The sequence below is a fragment of the Tauraco erythrolophus genome, chromosome 6 (assembly GCF_009769465.1).
Source record: "Tauraco erythrolophus isolate bTauEry1 chromosome 6, bTauEry1.pri, whole genome shotgun sequence".
In the NCBI taxonomy this organism is placed as follows: domain Eukaryota; kingdom Metazoa; phylum Chordata; class Aves; order Musophagiformes; family Musophagidae; genus Tauraco; species Tauraco erythrolophus.
Window position 1 is genome coordinate 70950601 of NC_141470.1, and position 17388 is coordinate 70967988.

The 17388-nt window shown below is 53.8% G+C and overlaps 2 protein-coding genes across 3 annotated transcripts in view; one reads left to right on the plus strand and one right to left on the minus strand.

Annotated features, from left to right (window-relative positions):
• ATL1 (atlastin GTPase 1) overlaps positions 1 to 6459 on the minus strand; it is a 32625-nt gene extending 26166 nt beyond the window's left edge. The window contains exon 1 of the mRNA XM_086613641.1: positions 6189 to 6459. Within this exon, the coding sequence (XP_086469767.1) occupies positions 6189 to 6459 (271 nt within the window). The remainder of the gene's footprint in view (positions 1 to 6188) is intronic.
• Positions 6460 to 17123: 10664 nt separating this feature from the next.
• Positions 17124 to 17388, plus strand: part of MAP4K5 (mitogen-activated protein kinase kinase kinase kinase 5) — a 78037-nt gene continuing 77772 nt past the window's right edge. For both annotated transcript variants that reach the window (XM_086614171.1, XM_086614172.1), the window contains exon 1: positions 17124 to 17231. In XM_086614171.1, coding sequence (XP_086470297.1) covers positions 17124 to 17231 — 108 coding nt within the window. The remainder of the gene's footprint in view (positions 17232 to 17388) is intronic.

Below are 17388 nucleotides of genomic sequence, written 5' to 3' on the forward strand. Positions count from 1 at the left end.
AGGGATTAATTCCATCAGCGGCGATAGCTGTGCGGATCCTTTTTGAAGCTGTGTTCACTCCAGCTGTTTCCATTACAAACATATCACGACGCCACCAACGATACTGCGAGCCAAGCACTGAACAGACCTTACAGTCAGGCTTGATCCCTCTGCACGTTCTCCAGAGAGCTTCAGCTTCCAAGGAAGCTTATCAGCCCTCCGCAAACGGCACTGGCACAGAAAGACATCTCTCTCCAAGCTGTAGTCTCCCTTGCACTTATCGCATTCGGCGCGGCTGCTGCTGTGACATGAGTTCTGCTCACTCTATTCATGCCCAACTACCCGACCTGGCACGACAACCAGCCAACGATCATCAGCAAGGCTCCGAGGAGGCTGGGAAAAGCAGCAGCGCTTTGAGCATGCACCAGGCATCCTCTCCTTCTCTCCGAGGCAGGCTTGCGCAGAGCTCTGCATCTCATCCAGCTCACGAGGGGAAAACGGGAAATAAAGCACTGACGCAAAGCGTCTCCGCTGCAGAGCCAGGGCAGAGGGGCTGCTGTAGAGCAGTGACCTGCATCGGTCCTGCACACAGGATCAGACAGGATCCCACCCAAAGGATGCACGGCAGGACACAGCTGCATCCCGAGGCGCTGAGACTGTGGCGGGAGCCTGGCCTGGCCAGCTATGAGTTAGCAAATTCCCTCAGCACGGGGCTGCCATAAGGAGTCTAGACTGAGGTGCTCCTGCGAGACGTGGGAGGATGAAGCAGGGAAGCCTGGATGGGTAAAGCCCTCTCTTGCACCCATCGCTGCTCTGCAATCTTGCCTGCGCTGTCCTCTCCGAGGGTTCCTAGTCAGCGGGTCAGAAAGCCTCCCAGGATGGATTTAACAACACACCCATGTTCACCACCCCTTTCTACATCCTACCCATGCCTCCTGCACCCAGGGCACGGCTGACCACATAACCCTCCCTCCACCCTGCTCACACTTCTGGATGGCATTTGTGACTCCTCCATGGAGTCAGAGGATCCCAGACCCAGGGAGGGGAAGCATCAGGCTTCCCCCTGGGTCCCCTTCTGTGAGTGTTATTGACTGGCCATCAATAACACCCACGGACCGCAGCCACCAAGCCCCCCTGAAGTGGCACACGTACACAGGTACCTCCCTTGAGCCCCAGCCTTGCTATGCTGCCTCCTGACACCTGTGGCTGGTGGTCTGGGAAACACGGCACTGAATGGGAAGGCAGAGCCAGACCCTCCTGTGCCCAAGTGGGAAATCACTTGCACCTCCCCAGACTGGCTGTACAGATGTAATCACAGCTCTGCCATGACCCAAGGTGCAAGGCAGGGTCTTGGTACCTGTGGACACGATGGGTAAATGACACAGCCTGCGATGAAGATCTCCACCCAGGGAGCTGCAGGGCATTGCTTAGAAACAGGTGAAGAAAACTGTCATGTAAAAAATTAGCCCTGTCCTTCAACAGTCAAGAATGGCAAGTAAAAGGCCACACTTGGTAGTCATCTGGGGTCTCACTTTGAGATCCCAAGCTACGGTCTCCAAAGTCAGGGCGAAGTCTTATATCCCAGCTGCACAGCAGCGTTAACACCTCTGCTCAACACAACCTGCACTCTCACGTGCTCCTGGTGAGCACCCCACTTCTCTGCACCCCAGGATGCTTGCAGCAGGGAGCCGAGCAGGGTGGCTAATGCTGCCAGGCTTGGTGCTCATCCTTTGCTTTTTTTGGAGCAGTGGTAAGATGTGGAGTGCACCTTCTTCCCGCCAGCCCTGAGTCATCCAGCTGGCAGCACGGCAGCTTCAGCTAGAGTGTGGCCAACTCAACCCCTTTTCCCTTTGGCAGACAAAACAAGGAGATGAATGATTATGCTGATAAACATGAGTGGTTTGAGACCTTCCTGCATGAAAGACTGCTGACAGAAACAAGAGCTTGGATGATTACTGGCCATCAAACCTGTCTGTTACAACAGACATATGTCAAACGCCAAAATCCAATGTGAAACTTTATAATGATGACACCTACTACCACTTACGTGAAGCTACAGTGCCTTAAGTGGCTCTGAAACAGCAGCAATGCTTACCACTGTGAGATTCCCAGGCTGAGCTCACTGTTAGCTTCAGAGTCACAACCACCTTGGGAAGAAAACAGATCAGACAGAAGTTTTTCTAGAATTTTTTCAAGAAGTTTGAGATCACCTCTCCTATAGAGAGAGGCTGAGGGAGTTGGGGCTGGAGAAGAGAAGGCTCCGGGGTGATCTTATCACAGCCTTCCAGTACTTAAAGGGGGCCTACAGGAAAGCTGGAGAGGGACTTTTTACAAGGACATGTAGTGACAGGACAAGGGGCAATGGATTTAAACTGAAAGAGGTGAGATTTAGATTGGATATAAGAAAGAAATTTTTCACTCAGAGGGTAGTGAGGCACTGGAACAGGTTGCCCAGAGAAGTTGTGGCTGCCCCATCCCTGGAAGTGTTCAAGGCCAGGTTGGATGAGGCTTTGGGCAACCTGGTGTAGTGGAGGGTGTCCCTGCCCATGGCAGGGGGGTTGGAACTAGATGATCTTTGAGGTCCCTTCCAACCCTAACCATTCTATGATTCTATGTTAGAAAGCTGCATGCCCATGTCCATGCCAGCTCATGTGCCAGAAAGGGTCAATTCAAAGGCAAAGTGGGCAACTCTCAGAAGGAACCTGATTCTCACCTGTGTTTGTCGAAAAACTCATAAAAGAGCACTACCAAAAGGCCATTATCTATTTCTCAGGTACAAATCCTGGGCCTGCTCGCTTACCCACCTTTAAGCCTAGCCAGACTCAGGTGTGACACGATGACCGAAATGCAACTTGCATGAATACATCTGCAAAACTCATACATTTTCTGCATGGTCCTTCATCTGCTCTGTTTGTCAGCAACCAGTCCCTCTCTACCACCGGTATTGATTTAGTCACTTCTGACATGAAATTATTTTTACCCTTTTGTTGTTACAATTGCCTGAAAATAAAGTTTCATAAATGTGCCACAAACTCCTGGGATATAGCATGAAAGGCCATTATACTCTGGAGAAAATGTTTATGTATACAGAGCACTTTAAATAGTTTTTACTGGCTTGGCAGAGCTCAGCACCTTCTCTGGAGCCTCCACCCTATTTGGAAAATTTGTGTTCAGTTACTTTATTGCCGTAACACTTAACCTTCCTTCAACTGATAGCAAATGTGAGCATTTCTGGCAGGACCAAAGGAGTTGGGGTCTCTTTAGACTGAAGTCTAGTTCCATCACCTAGTTCCATCTAGTTCCCCCCATGGCAGGGAGGTTGGAACTAGATGATCTTTGAGGTCCCTCCCAACCCTAACCTATAAACCTATAAACTATAAGATGATCTTGAAGGTCCCTTCCAACCTAAACCATTCTGTCATTCTATGGTTTAGGTCTCTACCTTGCAATGTTGTCTTGTCTCTTTTTTCAAGTCCCAACATTTCATTTTCTTTCCTCATTTACAAGCTACGTTAATTTGGTTGTGAATCTTCTCATATCTAGTGGCGTCCTGTGTAAAAGCCCGCCTGTCTGAAACATCTCAGCTTTCTCTTTTCAGGAGGTTCCCAGCATTCAGAGTCACAAAAAAAATGCCACTTTTTCTGAAAATCTGCCATGAAAGGTCAGAAACGAAATGACAAACAGAAAGGAGGTTACCACTATTAGTGAAAAAACCACAAAGGACTATCAAAATCATCCTTCTCTTTCCAGTTTAACCCATTGCTGTGCAGTCTGAAAGTGTGGCATTGATGATCTCAGACTGGCCTGTGCTGGAGAGGAATCCCTTCTCCCCAAAACAGTGGCTCAGCCCTTCCTGACAATCAGGCCCCTTTAAGACGTCTAATGAACCTTACGTCCGGTTTGAAAATCCTGACCAAGAAGTATATATATAACCTTTGTAATCCCTTTTATGGTTTTGAAACTGAATTCTTGATGAGTGGGTCATTCCAATTATAACATGATGGGAAACATGAGAGATTTCACATGGTTTGTTCCAGTCTGTGCTGTTTAAATGAGTGACTGGGAGCAGAGATCTCTAACGGCTTTACTGTAACGGGGGAGCAGGCTGCTGAGCACCTGCAACTGCCAAGCACAAGGAATTTCAGGAAAACATCGGTGTAACTTACTACAAGCCTTCATCGAGCTGGCTGGGCTTCACCGTGCCAATCGGGATTTAGACTAACAACCCTTATTTTGGGAAATGCAGGATGCCTGACTCTTACCAAAAAATTACAGGTCTGCAGCTCGCTCAGCCATTCATCCAGCACCTAGCAGCAGTTGTGAGGTCTACTCTCCAGCAAGAGAGCCTTAAATGATGCACATAGCCTTATGCTGACCTTCTGCCCAGAGCTAAATCCTAGGCTTGATGCATTCCACGCCCCTACACGAGCTCCTGGGGATGTACGTATGTGACAGTAACCCAGCTTCGATAGCTGACCGGAGGCAATTTCTTCTGGCCACACACTCACTCACCCTAATTTGCTCTGTGATCTTTCAAAAAAGCAAATTACTCTTAGGAAACAAAGGCGAAGGGTTGCACTAAGCAGTTGCCTGGTTTCAGGCCTGACTAACCGGAGAGTAACTAGGACAAAGTTTGATCCATTTCAAAATAGCGTAGTATTTTTAATGACCCATAAGCCCATTTTTAGAGCACAGCAAGGACTTTCTACTTTCTGCCTTAGTTTGAGACTCCTCCTTCACCAGCTAGGCTGAAAAACGTAGCAGTGGAATAGTCAGCCCATGGACTGATGTCACCAGACAATGCTGCAGTCACTGGATGTAAACACCACATCTTTCAGGGCAATGAGGGTCTGTTGTACAAACGCACACTTTTATTAAAGGGTTTGGGGTTTTTTTTCCTAGTAAAAAATACAGGCATTTTGCTCTCTAATTTATTACATGTCAACCAGCCTGGCAAAGTGCCAGGAAATCATTCCAGGAATAGGTAAACCTCCGCGGAAGAACAGGTATGATTTTGACCTATAGGATGGGTTGCAGCAGACGGTGGCCGATCCCGCAGAGATCCACTTGGATCCATGGGCGGTGCAAAACTTACAGAGAACCTAAGGAAGACTCCATCAAATCAGTGACACATCACATCTCACTCGAGTACGGCTTAGCAGCATGTTTAGACTGAGGGATGCGCCCGACTGTCTCGCTGGACCAAGGCTATGCTTTCCAAGATGATGTTTTCTCTGTTTATATCTGCTTCGGCATCATTTGCATTTTCTTCCCATGCTACCAAGATCCGAGATCCGACGGGAAAGCACCAGCGCGTGTACGTGTGTGCAATACTCAACACACACCGAGACGGGACTGACAGCTCTGTGAGACAAAGCTGAGAACGTCAGGTATTCACCGGGAAGTTTTCCCTCCGGCTTACTCGAGGGTCTAACAACCTTCGTCAAGAGTGGCAATTAAAAACTGCGCTGATCAAACGAGCGCTGCTCATTTTCTCCCCTCTCTCTTGCAAAAAGACAACCCCCAGCTCCGTTTACTCAAATCACACACTGGCTTATCCGAACGCTTCCGCAAACGCGTCCTTCAACTGTTAACCATTACCATGGGAAATATAACGCTCAGCTACACAAATTAGAACGTAATTTGGGTACCTAAACATCACAGCTCCGCTCTCCCTGACGAGACAGGATACTGCGAGCACCAGTGAGCGAGTTCACCCGGAATACAACGTGGAGGAAATGACAAATTACGCTCCTCAGCGGCCTCAAATAACAGGAAATGGCTGTGTAAAACCTGATTTTCTGCAAAAACGGACAGCGCGGCAGTGGAAGCTGGTAAAGCGACGCATCGCTGAGCACTGGGCACGGAAGGCTCGGCCGCAGCGCCGGCTGCACGCCGGGTGAAAGGCACCGGGAGCCCCTTCGCTGGCTCGGTGCAGCCCACCTGTGGGACCAGTTCCGGATCCAGCAGGGAAGCGGCAGCTGCTGGAGGCTCCAGGCCCGGAGGAGAAGGGCAGTTTTGCAGGAAGACGCCGCAGAATTCCTCCTCCCCACAACCCCGCTCCGCTCCCTGGCAATGCTACCAGCTCCGCCGGGCTCAGGCGGGGTTGGCGAAGGGGTGGATGGAAAACGGCCCCTCTCCGGAGGGTGTGACACACCGACACAGCCCTACAGCCTCCAGAGATGTGAAAAACCCTTTGTAGGAGCGACCTGGCGGGGAAGGCGGGTGGCTCCGTCTGAAGGAGAAGGTGGGGGAGCGGGACTCCCGCTCCCCGGCTGAGGCGGGGTGGCGGCTGAGCTGACATTCACCGCCCGCACTGGGACCGAGGACGGCAGCGACGGGGCGAGGTTCGCCCGGGAGCGGCCGCTGCCGGGACCGCCGGGGGCGGCGCGCCCCGTGCGGGGCGCAGGGCCCCGGGCACGCCGGGGCGAGGGCGGTGCCAACCGGGGGCGCCTCGCCCGGAACACCGGGCACCCCCATCCCGAACGCCCCCGCCCCTGCCTGCCGCGCGGCCGGCGGGCAGCAGGGGAAGGGCAGCCGGACACCCCCGCACCGGCTCCAGACCCCCAGAAGGGATGGCGGGGAGGAAAAGATGCCCGTGCGGCCGCACGGAGGGAGAGGGGAGCGGGCGGCCCTCCACCCCCGCAGGCCCCTCAGCCCCCTCCCGGGGACACCGAGCCGCCGCCGCCGCCCCCCGCGTCCGCCGCTGCCGCCCCGCCCCGGCGGCCCTGTCCCAGGCGGGGCCGGGCGCGCCCCCCGCCCCGGCCGCCCCAGCGGGGAGCGGGCCGCGGGCCGCCGCAGGCCCGGCATTGTTCGCGGCCCCGCCCGGGCTCGTCCCCCCGCCGCGGGAACCGCCCCGCCGCCCCCCGCCGCCTACCCCAGCTGCTCCTCTCGCGGCGGTTCCGGGCCATGGCGGGGCGCGGGGCTGCCCGGGCCGCGGCGGCTGCGGGAGGCTCCGTGCGCGCTCCGAGCCGCGCTGCGTCTGGCGCGGCTGCCGCGGTGGCGCGGGGCGGGCGGGGGAGCCGGCAGCAGCATCCCCGCCCGCCGCTACGGCGTGGCACTGCACGGCGGCCCGCCGCCCCCCCGGGGCACCCGCCCACGCCGCGCCCGCCCACGGGCGGCCACGCTCGGGGCACCCACGCGTGGGGCATCGGGCACTGACACCCGTGGGTCAGGTACGGGTAGATACAGGGGCACCCACTTCCCTGGGGTAGCCACGTCCAGGGGTGCCCCTACACCTCGGGCACCCGGCACCCCCCCAACGGGCACCCACACACAGGGGGCGTGCCAGGGAGACCCAGCACAGCCAGGATGCACTCACACCCAGGGCACTCCTTCCAGGGCACTGGGCCCACTAGGGGGGCACCCACATGGGGGGCATCCACACTTGCAGGGCACTAAGCACACTCATGGGCACCCACACCCTGGAGGCAGCCTCACCTGGGTAACAAGGCTCCTCTGGGGCACCCACCCACGGGGGGTGTGCCAGGGAGATCCAGCACAGCCAGGATGCACCCACACCCAGGTGACTCCTTCCAGGGCACTGGGCCCACTAGGGGGGCACCCACATGGGGGGCATCCACACTTGCGGGGCACTAAGCACACTCATGGGCACCCACACCCTGGAGGCAGCCCCACCTGGGTCACCAGGCTCCTCTGGGGCACCCACCCATGGGGAGGCACCAAGCACACAGCTCCCCACTCAGCCTGCCCAGCATGGGACGGGCTGGGGCTCATGCACACGCACACACACACCCTTCCCGAGTGGGCACATGCACAAATACCCGCCCGGCTGGGGTCACCCACATGCACAGAGCGCCCAGGTGGGATACACGCACCCTAAAGCAAAGCCACACGGACCGCCCAGCTCGAACATGCTACGTGCCCTTCCCAGAGCACATGGCGAGCGCGCAGGCACACGTGGGCTGAGAAATCACTGGAGGGATCCTGCTCTGGAGTGGAGTCAGCCAGCTCCTGCTCCCCCGATTCCTGCCAGCGCTGGCAGAGTTTGCAGGCAGCAGGAGATACATGCCGTACGTGTGTGGATGCAGCACAGAAGCTGCAGCTCGAGGGCTCGGGCTGGGGCACTCCTGGAGATTTAGCTGCAGCGCAACTGATAACGTGCACCTTCCCTCCAGGTTGCCCTCTAACAGCAAGCACTTGCCCCATCATATTTGGGATTGAGTCAGTGCTCTGCCACGTGAGACCATGACTCAGCCTGAGCGCACGGGAACACCCAGGCACAAAACTTCAGCAGGGGAGCAGCGGTGTTGGCCCCGTGCCCCAGCTGCCCTGAGGTGCCCCTTGTGCTCTCAGACAAAACATCCCACTTGGAGGGACGCAGGGAGCACGTTCTGATTGCTGCTTCTTTGCCTTCCTGCACTCTTTTGCCAGCTGCAGCATCCCAGGCCTGTGTTTATTGTGGAAAGCCAGGAAAACCCTTGAAGCCCTTTGCAATGCCGGCTGCAGAGAGCTCGCCCACTCCCACCTGCACACCACGGGCTGCCACACCGGTCAGCACACTCGTCCTCCACGTGCCAAGCTAATGCTTGTCCATAGTTTTGATGCCAACAGGCTGCCGGTCAACTCGTCTGAAGGTGCAGCCCTGTCCTGCTCTTTGGAAGAAGCACAGCACAGTGCTCGAGGCATGATCTCTAAACTGGAAATGCGACAGTCCCCAGCGGATTGTACGGGCCAAAATCTGGAAGGATGAGGGGGGAACTGACCTCCAGACCGTGTCTGCAAGAGAAGATTTTGAGAGAGCGCTGCTCATTTCTGCACGCTGGTCTGCAGCGGTCAGGGAAAGCCCATGGCCATCCAGCTTTGTTGGACTGGGCAGGATCCGCTCTTCATTTTTGAAAGTGGGAAGAACATTTGAAAGTGAACTGATTTTCTGATCCAGGCGGCTCATCCGTGCCAAAGCCATGTGTTGTCGCGCTCTCGTTGATATGCTGATGCTTAATTTGCAAGTGTCTTCTCCCATACTCGGCGACTGCCTCCCGTTGGCTTCCTCCCCGTGTTTACAGCATCAGAGCGAAACATATAATTTCAGCTCGCTGAAGTGCCGGCTCACGTGGCAGGCAGCTGAATCCTTCTGCCCGTGGTGGCTGGGCACCACAGCGGCGAGGAGCTCGGCCGCTCGTGGCCTTGGCAGAAGCTCCCTTACGATTTTTAGAAATAATCCCTGAAGTCGCACGTGCCTGGCGCTTCTTGGAGGCAGCAGAGAAGCGAGCGGTGTCGTGACCAGGGAATTTCTTATCCTGGAGACTCAGAGGGGTTCAAATAGCTTGAAAGAGGAGACTGAAAGAAAAGCAGCTGGGAAACGGAGAGAGGAAAAAAAAAAGAGGATGGAAAAGAAGATCTGTTAATTTGAAAGTCTAATTAAACTGAGATGGGCTCAGGTCCTGTTTTCCTCATTCCCTTTGAGAATTGCTGCTTAGGTCAAGCTTGTACTACTCCATTTACTGGTGTTTTTTCCTTTTCTCTTTCCATTATGGCACGTGGTATAAAAATGAAAGAGGGGCCAAGAGGTTTGATCCTGTGCTGTGCAGGGGGATTGTCTGCATGAACTCCCAAGGTTTTTTTCCTGCATTATTTCCTATGATCCCAAGTCAGGGGGTTTTGCAGATGATTTTGTTTCCATGGGATGACTCGGAATTTGTTCATTTTCACCCACTGTCCATCCCTTCGCTCCACCGATTCATCTTTCCTTTATTTTTCCAGTTGCAAACAGCCCTTCCTGGGAAGTAGCCTTACATTCTTGCTGCCCAAGTTGCCAGATCACAAAGAGCTAATTTCACAGCAGATGTGCTGAGCAGGCACACAATGGAAGGATTCTTGAGGAAAAATGATGCTAAACGGGGGAAAGGCAGAAAGAGCAAACACCCCGCCGAGAGAGACCACAGCCGGGCATCCCCAAGCCGGTGTGCCAGCAGACAGCCAGCTGAACAGGCCCCAGAGTTAGGAGAGAACCTGGATTTAAATCCATCGTGTGTACCGCTCACACAGCTTGCGGGGGTAGTTTCATAATTCACCTCGATTCGGCTGGCCCACTTACCCAGGCAGCATTTACAGTCGCTTTTCCTATCCCCAGCCCTTGGCAAACAGAAACCAGCCGCGTTGCGCAGTACTTATGTAAGAGGTGGGAGAGGGATGCTGCTGCGAAAGCTCTGCCCTTCCTCAGGTGCCACCAAGCACTTGCCAGGGCTTGCTGTTGAGGGAAACGGTGCCGTTCCCACCACCATAAGACAAGGCACTGTCTTAAGCCCAGGTGACAGATCCGTTCGTACGATGGTTATACAAGGGTCTTGAATACGTTCCCTTCTTCCCCGCAGTTATTATTATCACTTCTGCCTTCCCAGTCTTTGCTCTTCCACTGCTTCTGCTTAATTGCATGGGAAAGTAAAAGGAATGCAGATCTCCACTGTGTTTGAAGAGCATTGCAAGGGGACTTCTCCCAAGCAGTTACACTCTGTGGCGGTGGTTTGTTATCGCTGTTTTAATTTCTGTACCCTTATTCTTGGGTGAAGAGGCCACGATTCCTAGCAAATATCAAAAAGTGATAAAACAGAATCAGCTTTTTCTGCACTTTTCATGAAAGACGAAGCCTTCCTAACATCTTTCTGGTTTTTTTTACTGGAATATTTTTAAGTGGAGCAGATCTTTGTTGCTTAGGAAATCCTTCTATTCCTGCTGTTCCTATTTCTCACCCCGAATAGTGCTATGACTGCCTACATTTACATGGGGTTTGCAGCCAAAGGAATTATCTTTGCTTCTTCTGTAAACATGATTGCACACTGTGGCTGTAACACAGCCATCGTATTTCACTCAGAATTTCGGCAATTAATTAAACGACTTGTTTCAGATCAAAACTTGTTTCAAATTTCACCAGACAGAATTTCAGCAATTAATTAAATTACTTGTTTAATCGGTCTGTGTGAAGGTCCTTCCTTCTGGAAGATACTCTGTGAACTGAAGGAACTGTTTAAGAATACAAAACCCCATGTAGATAAAGGACTATCAGCCCAAAACTTCAACCAAGCCAACTCCAATGTGCATTCCAAGACAGGCCTGGTTTTTACCTCGGGTTCTGCCTTCACACTGTCTGGGTCTGCTCAGCGCTGAGCACCGAAACAATGAGAAATTACAGAAGTCCAGCAATAAACAAGCACAACTTTTCTAACCCAAATTAGACTATCAGGCTGGTTTCCAGTAGGTTCCTCACCCCAAACAGCATGCTCAGGGCTCTTGCAAAGTTTTGCTGGATTTGAATAAAACACCCCGCTCTCAGCTGTGGGTTCAGATAAGACTTCAGACCCGTCTGCACGTGCCTCGGTGCTGTATCTGGAGCCTCACCACCTCGCAGCCCCAGATTATTCCTTTCTGTCCCAGACACTGAGGCACACCAGCATTGCAGAACTAACGACAACCTTTGGCGATTTCTCTTCCTTGCTCTTATTTCTTGTTAGAGGTCAGTAAGATCTCTGCTGAGCCCAACTTCCCATCTATTTCCAATATTGTTTTTAGCTTGTTCTTTCTCTCCTGCACGGACAGGCAGATGGACGCTATATTCAAAACATCCTTCCTCGCCTGTCTCTTTTTTTTGCAATGTGGCTTTAGTAAGTCCAAGCCAAAATCTGTGCATGCCAAGTTTGTTTCTAGGATTTCCCCCTGAAGATACACCTCATCCATGGAAAGGGTTCCAGCTCCTCTTGCATCTTGGCAGAAACAACCAAATCCACCTGCCTGCATGATTCAGCAAGATATCCACAATATGTTCCAGCCACGTTCGTGCACCTGGAAACAGGGGGAGCAGCCGGGTTTCCCGGCAGTGCTCTGAAGTCCCCTTGTTAATGCTGCTTTTAATGGAATGGTTGTATTTTCCTGCATCCTCGTGCTGAGCAGTTTGGGTCAGCGGAGCTGCCTGCTTCACCTCTGCCCTCCCATGCGTGCACGTGGGAGGGAAGGGCATCCAGCTGGTTTCCTTCCTTTGAATGCAAACAGCACAATCAGCTGCAAAGTCTCCTGAGATACATCTACGTAAACAGGGTGACACAAAAATAATGTATAGCAGTGAGCGCTCCTGTTCCTTCCGTGAAAAACAAATCCGTGCACAAGGGTCTCAGTTAAAGCTGGTGTGAGGGTCTGAGCAATGTCTTGTTTAATTCTCCAGCTCCTGCAAGGAAAACAAGTCTCCTGACAGCCTGCAAAGGCTTTGCTCTCCTTTAATGTCTTTTCCCTCTTCCCAGAGCATCTCAGCAACAACCCATGGAGAGATCCTCAGTCTATGGGAGACTGATGCTTTCTTGAGCAAGTACATGCCCACGCGGGACATAAGAAGCATCTAACAGGCCTGGATGCCATCTCCTCCTTCTTTTCTTGCCCAGAGCTACTCCCTTGGCTGGGTACCTCGCATCCTCCTTGCCAAGACCTTTCTCTCTTTCTGCTCTTGTGACAGAAATAGCGTATTCCCTTCAGAGCCCCCTTACCCAAGTTCTTCAGTTCTTTCCAGGCATCTTTTGTACTCGTCATCATGTGCTCACAGCAGCTGCCATCCCAGCTGCCCCGAAGGGCCATTCCAGCAGCAAGAGACTGTTATGGCCACTGTGAAACCTGCCCTCTTACTCTCGAGTCCCACTAGCAGAGCTCAGCAGACAGGTAAAGCAGCATTACCAGCACCGAGAGCTGCCAAGGTGATGCCAAGAAGCTTTAGTAGGTTCAGCGTCCTGCCTGTCACAGGCAGAATTGGAGCCGGTGGTGGGAAGCTGCCTGCAAAAAGCCTGGAAATAGCTCCTCTGCAGGCCCCTCGCTCACAGCCGCAGGGAAACGGGGTGTAGCAACAGCATGTGTTTCATCAGGGAGGAAAACTAGCCTGAAAAACCCAAACCACAAACTTAGGAAAAAAAGGCTACCCCTGAAATCCTAGGGAAGATGCTGCAGCATTTCCGGAGAGCCTACATGGTCTCCGCAACAATGAAGTTTAATGTAAAATGTGGTGTATTGCAGGAATCAGTGAGCAGGAAAAGCTGCAGGCCCTCGAGTTGATCCATGAGTCTTCGGCATCGCCGTGCAGCTGATCTGTTTTATTATTCAAACACCTCACAAACCCGAAGCAATCCCACAAATAGTTTTGAACTGCGTGAGGCTGTTCAGACTATGTGAAATTAAAGAAGTTTTAGCAGTCTGAGGAGAACTAGGGCTGAAGGATTTTTTTCTTCATGCTGCTGTTTCGTAGCTCGGAGTTTCTAATTTGACGATGAACATGCACTCACACGCACAGCGCGTTCCGCTGCTTTTAAAACCACCTTTATGACACTGTTCAGTTAGAAATTTCTACAGTTTTGCACCTACCGCTACCAGATGAATCTTGGTGTCTCATTAAAATAACCTTGGCTGTTCTTCCTCTTAAGACTACAATGCAAACGGATCACATTCTCTAATCCTACGTAATGCCTTATGTAAAACCACTTAACATTCCTTTTAAGGCTGGGACCCATCCAGACGAAAGATGCTGCATAAAAGCACATTCCTTAACACGCTTGACCAGAACACGACGTGGTCTAGGGTGGAAAATACAGAGTGGGAATCGGCGTGTGTTCAAGAGTAGATGCCTGGTGGTGTCCAGTGTCCGGCCGTGTCTTGCACCGTACACTTTGCACAACTCATTTACCTCCATTTTTCTAATCGTGAAATGGCAATAGTAATACAGTCCTGAGGCTCCCATGATTTACGCACACTTTCCAGTAGTGCTTCCAGCAGGGACCGAGATCCAGCTGGAGAAGGTGGACTAAAACTCAGATCACGAGGTGGGTGCTGAGAGCTCACTCTTCACCACCGGCAATACGGGACGTGAAATTTCACCTCCCGAAATGAAAATACACCTGGGAAATGAAACTTAACCCAGCAAGGACAAAATAGCGGTCAATACAGGAGCCTTTGCATTAAATTGCAGTTGTTGGATGGCCCTTAGATCTATAAAACGTTCCAGGAGGCCAAGTCTTGATGCACCATCTGCTACTGGAAAATGAAATGGCCTCTTTCCTATGCTGTCATCTGATGGCTTGTCAAGAGCAGCAAATCAGTAGGGTGAAAAGCGGAGTTCGAGCCCTCAGCGGAGGAAGAGAAAAGAAAAAGGACACAAACAGCTCGCTATCAGGAGTGCAGGAAGCTAATTTATGGGGGGAGAGGTAATTGTTTTGTTAAAAATCGCTTGAGGAAATACAGCTCCCTAAACGGTAAATAGTTTTTTCTTTATTTGCTGGGTGTTCAGGAAAACTACGTATTTCTGTTGGAGAGAACATACAGGATGTAGAGGACTTGCAGAGTACAAGGGGAAATTAAATGCAAAACTCTTTAAGTTAGCACTCCCTTGCTCCCCCGCCTCTCTGGAAGCAGGACAGTTTACATTTTGGAGCCTGCTTCGCCGTTTCAAACGAGCCCATAAATCAAAACCCAATAAAATCAAATGCCACTGTGCAATTCCCGAGTCTGCACGTGTTGTCCTTGAGTTTAACCTAAAGCAACACACCAATCCTAACGAGTTAGGCTACAGAGGCTGAGTTTTGAAGGAAAAGCTTACGCAATCAGCACCGCTGGTTCAGGTACTTGCACGTGGGATTTCTAAACGTGCCGGAGCAAGCGGAAAACCCAGACTCCATTTTAAACTGAGAATCCGTACCCAGCTACTTTGTCGATCAACTGTCTTGGACCTGCGTGGGCTGTCTGACTGCCAAAGAGGCAGAATCTCTTCTTAAAGAACCAATCTAGTGTCCTGAACACCAAAAAGGCTTATACATCTGGCATCCATTTAGTCTTTTTCTACCTAACTTTTGCCAATGTTTTTCCTGCGTTGAGTGTGTGATTTTTTTTTTGCGTCTAGAAAAATCACACCTCCTTTTAGGCCTCAATGATTTTACATGCAGCGAATACTGCTTCTAATTCCAGCATTCCTCTACTCCACATCCCCACCTTTGGCTTTCTTACATTGCTTAGCACTCATTTTGAGAGACCATAGGCCAGTTTTGCTCAGAATTTCAGAAGCTGCCTCACTGAAAATAATTGTTCTCCAAAGAGGGAAAGGCAGATGGAGAATACTTTCCATCTCGCAGTTTCAAAGAAGCCATTTTGACTTTAGGAGCCCAAGGAGACAAGTCCCAACAAGTCCGAGTTAATTCTTGTGTGACTATCATTGCACTGGCTGCCCACAAAGCTAAATACCGTGGCGCTTGATTAGCCCACGAAAAGGATTGCGTGATGCAGCTGCAAGGTTGCAATCCAGATTGCAAAGGATGAGGCTCACTCACCCAGGGAGTCCTACCCAGTCCACATCCCTGTTCCCCCCAGCTGGCACATCCTTCCTCCTCCTCCTCCTCTTCCTCCTTGTTTTCCTTTCGAACCTCAGAGCCTCTCTGAGAGCAGGTCAGCCTCTGGCCCTCAGCTCAGAGAGAGTTTTGCCATGGCAGCTATGATAATCCCTACCAGGAGGCACACAAAGGAAGAGCTCTGGTTTCAAGGATGGAAAGCTCAAGCTGGTGTTTGGCAGAAGCATACATATGGATATAAATACATATAATATATATGTGGTGTAGGCAAGTTGGGGGTTTTCCTCCTGCTTCAAGCCAAGCAGCACAGGCCAAAAGCCATGCCTGCCCCCACACTTGTCTCTCCACAGCCAGGACATGTTGCTGCTGGAGCAGGTCCAGAGGAGGCCACGAAGATGATCCGAGGGCTGGAGCACCTCTGCTATGAAGACAGGCTGAGAGAGTTGGGGGTTGCTCAGCCTGGAGAAGGCTCCGGGACCTTGCTTCAGCCTTTTGATACTGAAAGGGGGCTTGTAAGGAAGATGCAGCCAGACTTTTAGTAGGTCCTGTAGCGATAGGACAAGGGGTGATGGTTTTAAACTAAAAGAGGGGAGATTTAAATAAGACATAAGGAGAAAATCTTTTACAATGAGGGTGTCGAAACACTGGATGAGGTTGCCCAGAGAGGTGGTAGATGCCCCATCCCTGGAAATTTTTAAGGTCGGTTTGGATGGGGCTCTGAGCAACCTGATGTAGTTGAAGAAGTCCCTGCTCATGGTGGGGGGTATGTGTGTGTGTGTGTGCGTATGGATTACATGACTTTTAACGGCCCCTTCCAAGGCAAACCGTTCTGTGATCATTCCATGAGCTCTGCGGGGTGTCATGGTGGGTGTCTCCAGGGCCCGCCGGGGCCTGCCGGCACCCTGGCTCTGCCTGTACCGGCACAGACACCCCCCGCCGCGGGGAGCACCCCTGCCCCATGGCCGGTCGTCGCGGGCCGGCCGGCAAAGCTGCGGGGCCACCGGCGCCGGGGCAGAGCGGCCCGCAGGCCCGGCCCGGGCCGCCGCCGGCTGAGCGCCGCCGGGAGAGCGGCTCGCGGCAAACCCCGGCAGCAGCCACCATAACACTGGTTTTACTGGCGCCGAGGGGCGGCGCTGGGCGGGGGGAGGAAGGCGGGCGGGCGGTCAGGAGGGAGGGGAGGGCCGGGCAGGGCCGCGCCGCGGCGGTGCCGTGGGCCGCTTCGTGGCGCTGCGGCGTCGCGGAGACCCGCTGCCGTCCGGTCCCGTCCGAGCGGACCCGTCCCGGCTCGGCCGGGCGGTGCGTGCGCGGGGGCCAGGGCCGCGGCGGGAGGAGGAAGCGGCGGCGGCGGCGCTGCTCCCTCTGCGGCGGGACAAAGGGCTGTGGGCGCGCAGGTAGGAGCCGGCCCGGCCTTGCTACGGGCCTGGCTGCGGGCGGGCTGGCGGCCGCCCCGGCTGGCAGCGGGCGGGCCGCGGCGCCTCCTCCGCGACGGCGGGACGGGACCTCCCTCCGTCCCTCCCTCCTTCCTCGCAGCGGCCGGGGCGGTTGCTCCCCGCCGGGTTCCCCGTTGCCCCGAGGAGCCCCGGGCGGCGCCGCGGGCTGCGGTGGGCGCTGCCCCCGCCGCCGGGCCGCGGCAACCGCCCGCTGCCCGCCTTTGTCTCGGCGGCCGCGGCCCAGAGCCCGCGCCGGGAGCTGCCCTCAGCAGGCGCTTTCCGCCGCAGGAGCCATGGGCCGGCTGCCGCCGTAGAAACATCCCCGGCCGGCGGGGCGAGGAGGAAAGCGGCCGCTCGCTCCCCTTCCCCCGGCGGGGACCGCGCGGGGCTGGAGATGGAGCCGGCGGCGCGGCCGAGCGGGGATATCCTGAGGCGGAACCCGCAGCAGGACTACGAGCTGATCCAGCGGGTGGGGAGCGGCACCTACGGCGATGTCTACAAGGTGAGCGGCGGGGAGGGCCGCGCCGGGCTCTGCCGCGGGGGTCCCCCCGAACGGGGCGGCCGGGCTCCGGGGTGGCAAGGGGCCGGCTGGGACACGGCGGCTCCTGAAATCCTATGGACTCGGGGCATCGCTGGCAAAGCGTGAGGTTTCTCTTCTC